Source organism: Hirundo rustica, chromosome 4 (genome assembly GCF_015227805.2).
Source record: "Hirundo rustica isolate bHirRus1 chromosome 4, bHirRus1.pri.v3, whole genome shotgun sequence".
Lineage (NCBI taxonomy): Eukaryota > Metazoa > Chordata > Aves > Passeriformes > Hirundinidae > Hirundo > Hirundo rustica.
This window is the reverse complement of record NC_053453.1, coordinates 31562688-31574606: the sequence shown is the minus strand read 5'-3', so window position 1 is coordinate 31574606 and position 11919 is coordinate 31562688. Positions and strand designations below refer to the sequence as shown.

The following is an 11919-nucleotide window of genomic DNA, read 5'->3' as shown; positions in this document are numbered from 1 at the left end:
TGTTCCACAGTCCTTCAGCTCCCTCTGCTGCTTAATCGATTCACAAATTTTTCATATTTGCATGGAGTTTTTACTTATATATTTTTTTAATCTCTTTGATGAGAAAAAAGGATGCAGATTAAAATTGCATCTGAAGCAATTAAATGATTGCTCAAATTGATAAACAGTGTGTGCAAAGTTCCATGTAATTATTGTCCCTCGTTTTTTCAGGGAATGATAAGAAGCCTATCAGACTGTCCTGATTGCTTTCTGGTGACTTGCTGTGGATGTATTCTGCCATTATAATTTGACTTGGTATAACTGAAAAGTATCTGTTGCTTAAACTGACTTTTTCTGGATATGCAATTTTATTTCATAGACATTATTACATAGAATCAAAGAATCATTTACTTTGAAAAGATTATTGAGTCCAACTGATAACATAGCAATGCCAAGCCCACCACTAAACCTACACCTACGTGTCTTATAAATGCTTTCAGAGATGGTGACTCAGCCATTGCCCTGGGCAACCTGTTCCAATGCTTGACAACCCTTTCCATGTAGTATCTCCTAATATCCAATCTAAACCTCTCCTGGCACAACTTGAGGCTGTTTCCTCCTGTCCTGTCACTTGTTGTTTGGTAAAAAAGGCCAAGCCCCCCCTGGCTACAACCTGCTTTCAGGTAGTTGTAGAGAGGGATAAAGTCTCACCCAGGCCCCCTTTCCTTCAAGATAAAGAACTCCAGTTTCTTCAACTGCTTTTTATATGATTTGTGCTCTAGATGCCTCACCAGCCCTATTTCCCTTTTCTCAACATGCCCCAGCACTTGAAATGAAGGGCTCAAAACTGAATACAGGATTCAAGTTGTGGCCTCGCCAGTGCTGAGTACAGAGGGATGATCATTGCCCAGATCCTGCTGGCCTCACTATTTCTCATACAGGCCAGGTGCCATTGGCCTTCTTGACTACCTGGGCATATGCTGGCTCATGTTCAGACAACTGTCAACCAATACCCCCAGGTGCACCTTTCCAGATCCTCTCCCCCTAACCTGTAGTGCTGCACAGGGTTGTTGTGATTCACAGGCTGGACCTAGCTCTTCACCTTAGTGAACCTCATACCACTGACCTTGACCCAATAATCCAGCCTGGCCAGGTCCCTCTGCAGAGCCTTCCTACCCTCCAGTAGATCAACACCCAGCTTGGTGTTACCTGCAAACTTGATGAGGGTGCACTTGATCACCTCATCCAGATCATCAATAAAGATATTATACAGGACTGGCCCCAATATTGAACCCTGGGGAGCACCACGAATGACCCACAGCCTGACAGATGTAGCACCATTCACAACCTGGGTGATTCACATTCTGGGTCCAGCCACCCAGACAGTTTTTAACCCACCGGACAGTGCACCTATCCAAGCCAAGAGCAGCCATTTCCTCCAGGAGAATGTTGTGAGAGACAATGTCAAAGGCTTTACCAAAGTCCATGTAGACTACATCCACTAGGTCACCTTGTCACAGGAGATCAGATTGGTCAAGAAGGACCTGCCTTTCATAAACTCTGATGGCTGGGCCTGATCCCATAGTTGTCCTGTATGTGGCACTTGATGGCACTCAAGGTGATCTGCTCCATGACCTTCCCTACCCCAAAGGCCAGGCTAACAGGCCTCTAGTTCCCTCGGTCCTTTCGACCCTACTTGTAACTGGACATCATATTTGCTAACCTCCAGTCAACTGTGACCTTCCTATTAGACCGTGACTGTCGTGACTGCTGATAAATTATGGAAGATAGTTCAGTGAGCACTTCTGCCTGCTCCCTCAGTACCCATGCTTGGATTCCATACAGACCCAAGGACTTGTGTCTGTCTAAGTGGTGTCACTGACCATTTCCCCTTGGATTATGAGGGCTTCATTCTGCTCCCTGCCCCTGTCTCCCAGCTCAGGGGGCTGGGTACTCACAGAACAATTGGTCTTACTACTACAGACTGAGGCAAAAAAGGCATTGAGTACGTCAGCCTTCTCCTTAGTCTTTGTTTCTGTGTTTCCCCTCCCATCCAAAAAAAGGATCAGGAGTCTCCTTAGCTCTCTTTTTGTCACAAACATATTTATTGAAACGCTTTTATTGTCTTTTACACAGTAGCCAGAATAAGTTCTAATTGGGCTTTGGCCCTTCTAATTTTCTTGCTGCAAAACCTCATGGCATCCCTGTAGTCCCTCAGAGCTGCGTGGCCCTGTTTCCAACTCTCCTTTTTACCCTGAGATCCAGCCAAAGCTCTCTGTTCAGTCAGGCTGGCCTGCTCCAGCCCCTTGACTATTTCCTTCCCGAAGAATATCCAGCCCTCCTGGACTCCTTTGTCCTTCAGTCCTTCAGGACTGCCTCCCAAGGTACCCTGGGAGGTACCCAAGCTCCTAAACAAGACAAATGTGCCCCCTGGAAGTCCAAGGTACCAGTTCTGCTGGGTCCTCTCCTTACTTCTCTAAGAATTGCAAAATCAAATATTTTGTGATTACAGTGCCCAGCAGGGTCTCCAACTGTTTCATAGTGATATACATACATACATATGTTAATAATGATATATTTATATAGCTCAATGTCCTCTTTATTAGCAATATTTCTTGCAGGTATCTCTGGAATACTTTCTTCCCAAGATTTTCATCATGTTCACCTATCAAAAATGTTAAAGAAAAAAAAAAGAAGCAGCTTGTATGCTTGCATTTTCTAGTTTATTTTGCTATTTTTTCATTTCTAAGTAGACTTGATAAAGCTTTTCCCAGATAGAAGACAAATATATATATTCAAACTATGTATTGGTCAAAATATAAATGCAAACACATACACATTCATTAAAGCAGAACTTTGGTTAATAAGGCATAAGGAAGGGAAGGAATTATGTCAGAAGTATAAAAAACGCAGCATCATAGATGACACTGACTAAAACGGTGACTTGAAGAGCAGTAAAGTTTAAGGGAAAATTAACACATACTATTATGCTGATTTTAAGGCATCTCTGAACATCTGGGTATTTTGGAAACTGCAAGTCTATACAGACTACATGAAATATGGGCAGCCTAGAATTCAATGTGCAATTTTCTCCATAGGTATCTAGGTTATACTCATCTTTTTCTCTTCAGATATTCAGCCATAAGATTATGAATTTTATCAGATTCATAATCAGCCAGTCAGATTATGAATCAGCCAGTCACTGAAGAATTACCCCAGGAAAATAAAACTATGAAATCACCATTTGAAATTTTGTAAAACTACTGAAAGCACAGGTTTGAAGAACCCTGGTAAAAGACTTAACTTCCTCAGTTCAACTGTGTAATGGTTTCAGTTGAAACCAGGCAGAAACACCAATTAATGTAGTGGTTTCACATTCACCAAATTCTGTTTACCAAATTTAGTGTTGTGATCTTAGTGTTTATGCTCTTTTTGTGGGAGATCAAGAGAAGCAAAGCAGGCTTAAGCTTAAAAATAAACAAATAGTTTTATTAACACTCACTAAAAGAATGGAAAAACTGGGAAAAAAAAAAAAAAAAGAAAATTCAAAACACTTTTCCCTTACAGTTAACTTTTTTACAAACAACATAGAGAGACACAACTTGTGATTTTCAGTCAGTTTCACCATTTAAGCATAATCTTTCATCACTTTAGGAGAGGAGTCTCTTTAGAGTCTTATGGAGACATTCGCCAAAAGACAAAGTCTTGTGGCTCACAATGTCACAAATCTGCAGCTGCCTGGAGTTGGGCTTTTTTTGCAGATTGTGCTGTTTCACCCATTAGCAGGCTCTCCCTTGGCTACTCATGGGCCTCTCAGTGTATCTGAGGTACTGTTTAAGAATGCTTCCTCTAATACAAAATAAGGATTCTCTTCTATCTCTATCTCAAAAGAAAACAGAGACCTCCTCTCACCCCAGGAGCCGAGGGTTTCAAATTACTTTCTCTCTAAAATCATTTTCGTCTCAAAGGCAGAGACCTCCTTTTACCCCAGGAGCGAGGGGCTTTAAGATTCTCACTTAAATCTCAATCATATCAATCCCCAACTTTGATTAGAACCAGCATTCCCCCAAACAACATTAAGGTGTTTTAAGAAACAGTCCATTTCTCCATGGTTTACCCCAGAGAAGTCTGGTGAAAAATGTCCACATCCTCAATCCCTCCTTCCAATAATCTTTATCACTTCTTTCACTTTTGCTCCACTGACTTCACGCTGTGTCTTCTCTATGTCCACTCTGTCTCTTCTTTCTCTCAGAGAAGGGTTAGGCCTTGCAAGCTCCATGTTGCCAGGAAAGGGTAAAAACTCCCCAGTGGCCATGTGATTTCTGCCCAGGGCAGAAGTCTCTCCCCTGCTGCATCTCAGATTGGCTGAGCTTTTCCCTTCCACTCTTTTCCTCTCCATCTAAGAATCACTGGAGGAGGGGAGGGCAAGAGGGCTCTGCCCACCCCTCGGTGACAATCGGCAAGGCCTCTGCCCAAATGGGCCCATAGCTGTTACCAGGGGCCCAGCAGAGATCCCTCCCTGCTCTGGGGAGGTTTTAAAAAGTAGTTATGTTAAGCTGCAGCCTCTCCTCCCCCGCTGGGAGCCAATGGAGCCCGGCCAGGCCTTGGGGCCAGCTCCCCACCCAAAGCGGGGGAGCAGCAGGCCCCACTCGGTGTTACCTGTTCAGCTGACAAGGAGGAAAAGGGCTGACCTGAACAAAATCAGGGTTTATATGGGTACTTCCCAAAGTCACATTGAACATTCTCAGTGGTCAAAGCAGATGCCAATATCCCACACTGGCTTCCAATAGGTCCTTGTCCTTTCTAAAACAATTTCCAAGGTCCTGACAGGGTAATACTTAACATTTCTCCCTAACTAAAAACCAAACTGTGCCAACCCGTGACAAACTGAGATGACTTTCTGAGGGATTTACATTAATGCTTAGCCCCAGAAGTAATGGTTCATGTAGGGATGTAAGTATGTTCATTATCTACATATAATGTAGGTATGAATTATGCTACACCTGGAAATAAATGCAACCCACACATAGTACAACACAAACAGAACTCAGGCTTGATCAGCTCTCTCAGGCACTATGTGTGTGCTCGGCTTTGTCCTTTCTGAGGACTGTGCTTAGTTTGAATCTTCTCAGTGTTTGCTGCTGATCAGGAAAAGGCAACACACTGTTGTCATCTTCAGGCATCTTATTCCCAAGTGACACCTTAGAAGCAGGACCACTGGGCTGCAGACTTCCCAGGAGGAAATGACAGAATGATGGTCAGATCCAAAACGTTGTAGCCACAAGAAATAAATAGGTGGATTGCGGGAGCCCAAAGCTGCAGTCAAACAAGGGCCCTGTCAAAAGCTGCCAAATTCTGGAGGTACTTGGGAGTACCTCCCCCTTTCAGCTGTAGCATGTCAGGCACTTCAAATTGGAGCATGCGCTGATATTTCCCTACCTAACAGTTCAGTCTCACTCCAGCTCAATTCTCACTTCAGTGAGTCTCACTCAAGTCTGCTGCGCCACCACAGCCAAATCTCAGTATGTATTGCCTGAAAAAGCTTCATACCTTTGACCATCCTGTTGTTTTGTTGTCACAAAACATACTGAGACACAGAACAGAAGGCAACACTGATCATCATATCCAGTCCTCCACTAACAGAGACAAACATGAGGACAAGAGCAGCAATTTAGGGCATAAAGGACTCATGTCACAAAAGCTTTCCCACCATTGGAAAGGTTAGACCACCCAAGGATTTCAGGAGGTGCTCAAAAGGAAATTATTAAATTTAGTTATTAAATTTTGGGTTTAGCCATAGTTATTAAATCTAGAGCATAGAGCTGTAGTTCAGGTGCCCATTTTAAAACAGAGTGATGAAGATTATCAAGTTCATGACTATATATCAAAGATAGTGAAAATGTAAAGATTTTATGAAAAGATTTATTCAGTGACAATAAAATTTTCAGAAACCAAGTCCTAGTCAGTCAGAGTGAAAAAATTAAAAGCACACTGAATTGTATTTGACAAGTCATTATCTTTCCAAAATAACAGGTGAGGGAACACAGTTTTTAGTCTTGTCCATCTACCACATTTACTTCCACAGAAGTTGGTTCATGGAAAAACATGTAAAAAATTAATTGATACATTTGATAGATTTGGCCTTTCCATCAGCACTGTGGGCTTAGACTATAACTCCAGATGTTACTGAACAATCCGGTATTAATGTAATTTCTCACATGGCTTTCCCCCCCACCCCTTACAAATTAGCAGTATAGCGATCTCTGTTCTGAAAGTCTCTGTAAGCACGCCTTGCATCTGCCTTGCTGTGTGGGATTCTTCCAAAAGGTTCCAGATCATTGAAGCAGGCATCAAAAACTTCATCCACAGCTTTTTCTGCTGTTTCTTTGCTAACTTTTCTAACAGCCAGAATGGAACGGATTGCTCTGTCTCGTACACAAGTCTAAAGTGTAAAAAAAAAAAAAGAAAAGAAAAAAGAAAAAAAGAAAAATCTGTCATTATTAGCATAGGTTGTTTTTCACATTTTGTCCAGTGTTAACTCCCACTGTATAGGCAGTAATTTTGTATGAAAGAAAAGTCAAACAGTGCCTGTAATAGACATTAAAGTACATTTTAGTTCCATCCTATGCAAACTATGTGCTTTAGTTTTCCATGTACACATAAACCATGAAATAATTAAGACATTCCTTAGAATAGGAATTAAAATACAATTTGGTATTAGTTGTAGGTATTAAGTATTTGTAAAACTTCACCTAGACACCAGAAAAAGAAGTCAGAAGAAACAGACACCAATACCAGTTAGGTTCTTTACAAACTGAAATGCTGTAAAACAAAGGGATGACTTCTCTACTGGCCTTCATTTTGATATCCCTCTTTATGCTAACTTTTTCTTACATAGTTTGTTTATCAAAAGACAAAACAATATGTAAACATCATCTACAATCTAACTGCCATTCTAATATGAGCAACTACTTGGGTCTCTGTAGACTTCACTACTATTTACAAAAACTAATTCCTACAAAACACACGTGATTATTTAGAAATTTTCTCATTTTGTTTCCTTCAGTTTTCAAAGACTTTTTAAAAGACTGTTACCCACTTATAGTGGATAAGGTATTTCACCTACATTTCCTGCAAGGCCTGCTTCTTGTTTGGTTTTATCAGCCATCCATTGTCAGTGGTAATGCTTTAAAACATGACTAAATATTCAGGGATTTCACTCCAATAAGAATAACAAGGTAGGAAAAAACCCCAAACATGAATCATTACGCATTAGGTAAGAGGAAACAGCAAGTCCACGCCATCTATTTCTTTTTCTACTCAAGTTCAGTGGGCTGAGACCGAGTAGGTAAAGATGGCTCAGAACAAATTACTAGATTTTTAACATCCACAATCTTTACCTGATGGTGCCCTTTCAATCCAAATTTAAACCTGGCTATTTCATTCATCAAAGTACAGTCTCCACTGAGATTAGCAGCTCGAATCTATTGAGAAAAATAAAGAAGTCACAAGATCAGAGAAACACATGAGAATACAAAGTCAAAAAAGTTGTAACAAACGCTTTCCTTCAGTATATTTCTGCTGACTGCCAGTAGAGGACATTCCCGAGGCCACTTTAACTTCTTAAGTACCTATTACTATCATACCCTTTACATCCATCTCAGCCTCAGTGAACTACTACAACCTTCAAGTTTCTCTAGGAACTCCATCTCCCATATCGTTAAAGTTTAAATAAATGAGCAGAAGAGATTATGTGTATATGTGTATGTATATATATATTAACTGCTACAAGAACATGGAAAGTAATATTCTTCCCAATCCATATCAGAGTCTATTACGAAAGTCAGGAAGAAAGGCAGATATCTTTCAAAGACTCAGATGCAATACCAGAAGAGCAGCAACCCACCTGTTTTGCAAAAAGCTACATTTAAATGAGCATGTATGTTTCAGCTTAACTGTCTTGTTCTGTACACTAGAATTTCTTTTGTCTGCTAAATATTCTATACCCTACACGGTCTGTTAGGAAATATAAGTAAATCCTTATTTCCTATAATTAAGTATCAGAATGAAAATAAATGCATGGTGAATATGAAAAAGTAAAAATTAAAAAGCTGTCAACAAAAAATGTAAATAGCATATGATTAAGTAATCAAAAGACCTGAAGTGAACAAATAATACTGACAAGAGCAAGAACATGCACAATCTTGATTTATATAAAACTTATGTTTGATGTTCACATGCTTTATTCTGCACTGTGTAAATACTTGGAGAAAAAATAAAGTACATAGTATTTAATAATTTAGAATTATTTTATTGAGTTTACATGGCAAAATATTAGAAGTGAGAGGCCTACCAGAGTCCTTCTGTGAGACCAGAGAAGTGGCTGTCCCTATGTCAGACAGAGACTTTTTAAACTGTTTTTTAGTGGTGCTGGTTGCATCTCTGTGATGACATATTTAAAAAAGGATTAAAAAAACCTACAGGGCAGCTGTGAGATAAAGGAGTGATGAAAATGTGAGGGAAACAGCCCCACAGACACCAAGACAGTGAGGAAGGATGGGGAGGAGGTGCTACAGAAGAGATTCCCTGGCCACCTGTGGAGAAGACCATGGAGACAGAGGTGGGTTCCCTGCAGTCTGTGAAGGAACAGAGTAGAGAAGATATCCACACTGCAGTCCAAGTAAGACGTCATGACACCGAGAGAGAAACATGCCATGAAAAAAGTAGCGGCCCATAGAGAGCCCATGCAGGAGTAGATCTTCTGTCAGGAACTGTGGGCCTTGGGGGACCAATGCTGGAGCACTTCATTCCTGAAAGACTGTATGCTGTGGAAAGAACTCAAGTTGGAGTAGGTCTTGAAGAATAGAGCCCAAAAGAAAGACTCATGTTGAAGCAACTCATGAATGACTACATCCTGTGGGAAGGACCTCAAGCTGGACCAGGGAAAGAGTGCAAGGATGAAGGAGCAGCAGAGACAAAGTGTTATGAACTGACCACAGCTCACATTCCCTGGCTCCCTGTGCCACTTGGCAGGGAAGGAGATAGAAGAATCAGGAATGAAGGAGTGAAGCTGAGCCTGGGATAAGCTTTTCTGTAACCAAATGATATGGATTATATGAGAAATCAAATAAGAGCATGCAGAGTCATACACACAACACCTGTGTCACATACACAAGAAGAATCCTTCCCAGCCTGTGCTCTATTTAATTTCACCTCCTAAAGCATCAAATATCAAGGCCTTCAATACTCAAACATCCTCTGAAACCACAGAATCATAGAATGGTATGGGTTTTAAGGAGCCTTAAAGATCATCTCGTTCTAATCTCCCTGCCATGGGACACCTTCCACTAGACCACATTGCTCAGAACCCCATCCAATGGTGATGGATTCATAACTACAGTGTACTAGCAGCAATACCACAATTACTCAAAAAATGAATGTTACAGGAAAAGCTAAGTTTGTTGTTAATCAAAAAAAATCTAAATAAAAATAACATTCCTATGATAACTACCCAACATACCAAGGCTTGAATGGGATAAAAAGAATTCTATAAGCATTTGATTAATGTCTGAATGTGTTTTCACTTCTAGCTACTCTCTCATTTATCAATAACCACTTATTACACTCGCAGTGACCACATTCTACTCAGTATGACATTAACTTATTTGTGAAAACTAAGTATTTGCTTTCTGAACAAAACTATTTAGGTTGACCTGACAGAAAGGACAAAATGTATTAACAGGATTAAACAAATGAATTATGTATAACAGACCATATAACACAAAGCAACCCTAATAACAAGAAATAATTAATAAAATTACAACATTAGAAGCATTTTAACTTACCTCTGAACATGCTAAGTGTTTGACATTTTTAAACCAGTCAACATGTGCACGGCAGTGATCAAACGCATGAATCAATTCATGTGTGACCACTCGGTTCATATGGGATTGTTGGCGAATGTTGTTCTGACACAGAACAATCTGCAGAAGAAGAGATATATGTAGTCTTTAGTTAAGTTTCAATACCCCCTCACTTCTCAGAGACACAGCACACACCACTGACACATTTAGGGTCTTTGGATTGGTGTTTTTCAACATTAACAGCCTTATTATACTGAAGTGTACTAGTTCCAATACCATGGAACATCTTTCATTTATCTTGTTTTCACAATTAACTCTGGTACCAGTATTGGTAGCAACAAAACTCTAAAAAAATTGCAGCCCTTGGAAACGGGACTATGTCCAGCACCTACCTGCGATGTGGCAGCATCAAAACCTCCACTGACACAGCCATCACAGTTTTCACAAGAAAAGTGCCGGTCATTGAAGACAGTGCTGAAAGGCCCAAACAAACAAAGTTACAGAAAATAATTTGAAACACTTCAGTCACTACTTATCAGAGTGATGTTACTACACAGAACAAGACAACTTTACATACCAACCAGATTGCTTCAAGGCCTCAAGAAGAAGTCGAGCATATGGATCTAGAAAAACATTGCTGCAATCAATTTCTCTAGACAAAAGTTTTGAAAACATCTATAAACAAAATATAAAGACAATCAAGGAAAGAAAAACAAGAAAAGCTCTATACATGCAAATTTGTACTTTGCAGTATTTAATCCTATTGCAATGCAACTGGCACCTGTTACAAATCAGACTATGTGATACAGAATCATAGAACACTTTGAGTTGGAAGGGACCCTAGAGATAATCTAGTCCCAATCACCCTGCCTTGGGCAAGGACACATTCCACTCAACCAGCTTCCTCAGAGCCCCATGTAACTGGGTCTTGGAATACGCCCAGGGATGGTGCAACCACAACTTCTCTGGGCAACTGTCCCAGTGCCTCACTATCCTCAAAGTAAAGAACTTCTTCTGTAGATCTAGCTGAAACTTTCCCTGTTGCAGTTTGAACCTATCCTTGTCCTATCACCGCAACTCCTGATATGAAGTCTCTGTCTGATTTCCATGTAGGCCCCTTCAGACACTGGAAGACTGCTCTGAGGTCTCCATGCAGCCTTCTCTTCTCCAGGGTGAACATCCCCAACTTTCTCAGCCTGTCTTGTAAGGGAGGTGCTCCAGCCCCCTTATCAACTTGACGGCCCTGCTCTGGACTCACTCCAACAGTTCCATGTCCTTATGTTGGGAGCTCTAGAACTGGATGCAGTACTATGGGTGGGGTCCCAGGAGAGTGGAATAGAGGGGGAGAACCCCTCCCTTGACCTGTTGGTCTTTTTGGGGTAGCCCAGGATATAGAGTAGAAGCTGCTCAGGAATCAAGTCATTCCCGACATTACTTTATTTATTAACATAAATAGAGCAGCCTATAGTGACTATCGTTTGCTGTCACAGTCCACATCAAACAGTGAAAGGGCACGAATGCACACAAACTTACAAATTATCTTAATTTCTCGGGGGGGGAAGTAGAGGAGAATCTCCCTATATGGAATAAAACTCTCTCAGCCACATTCGAAATCGTATTTTGTCTTAACCAAAATCAGCGTACTCTCGAAGCAGCAGTCCCACCCTGCCACCTGCTCGGGCCCAGTCCGGCCGCCGCGGTAGGGAGGGCAGGACCGTCCCCGGGACCCGCGGCACAAGGTCACCGCCAACAGCGGCCGCGGACGGCCCGCGTTCCGCCTCGGCACCTCCGCCGCGCCGCGGCCGGGCCCGCGGGGGGACGGGGGAGCGCTTACTCGTTTCCAGGGTCAGCCTCAGCATCAGCTGGCACTTATTGTGGAAGGTGAAGAGGCTGCGGACCAGGAAGCTCTGCGGCTTCTTATTCCGGTCCGGGAAGAGCCGGTAGCCGAAATCATCTTCCTCCTCGTCCGCCCCCTTCTTTGCCGCCGGCGGCGTGTCGGTCTCCCCTTCCCCCATGTCGGGCAGCGCCGTCCCGCGGGGCCGGGGCCAGGGCCGCGCCAATCGCCGGCTCCGCTCCC

At 41.9% G+C, this 11919-nt stretch overlaps 1 protein-coding gene across 1 annotated transcript; it reads right to left on the bottom strand.

Moving 5' to 3' along the window:
• Window positions 1–5881: 5881 nt before the first annotated feature.
• ATP23 (ATP23 metallopeptidase and ATP synthase assembly factor homolog) lies at window positions 5882–11919 on the bottom strand. Its single transcript, XM_040061512.1, has 6 exons — window positions 11677–11919; window positions 10420–10465; window positions 10235–10316; window positions 9825–9962; window positions 7380–7463; window positions 5882–6421 (listed from the first exon to the last, which is right to left on the bottom strand). The coding sequence occupies exons 1-6, from the start codon at window positions 11855–11857 to the stop codon at window positions 6218–6220; spliced, it is 735 nt and encodes a 244-aa protein (XP_039917446.1). The 5' UTR covers window positions 11858–11919; the 3' UTR covers window positions 5882–6217.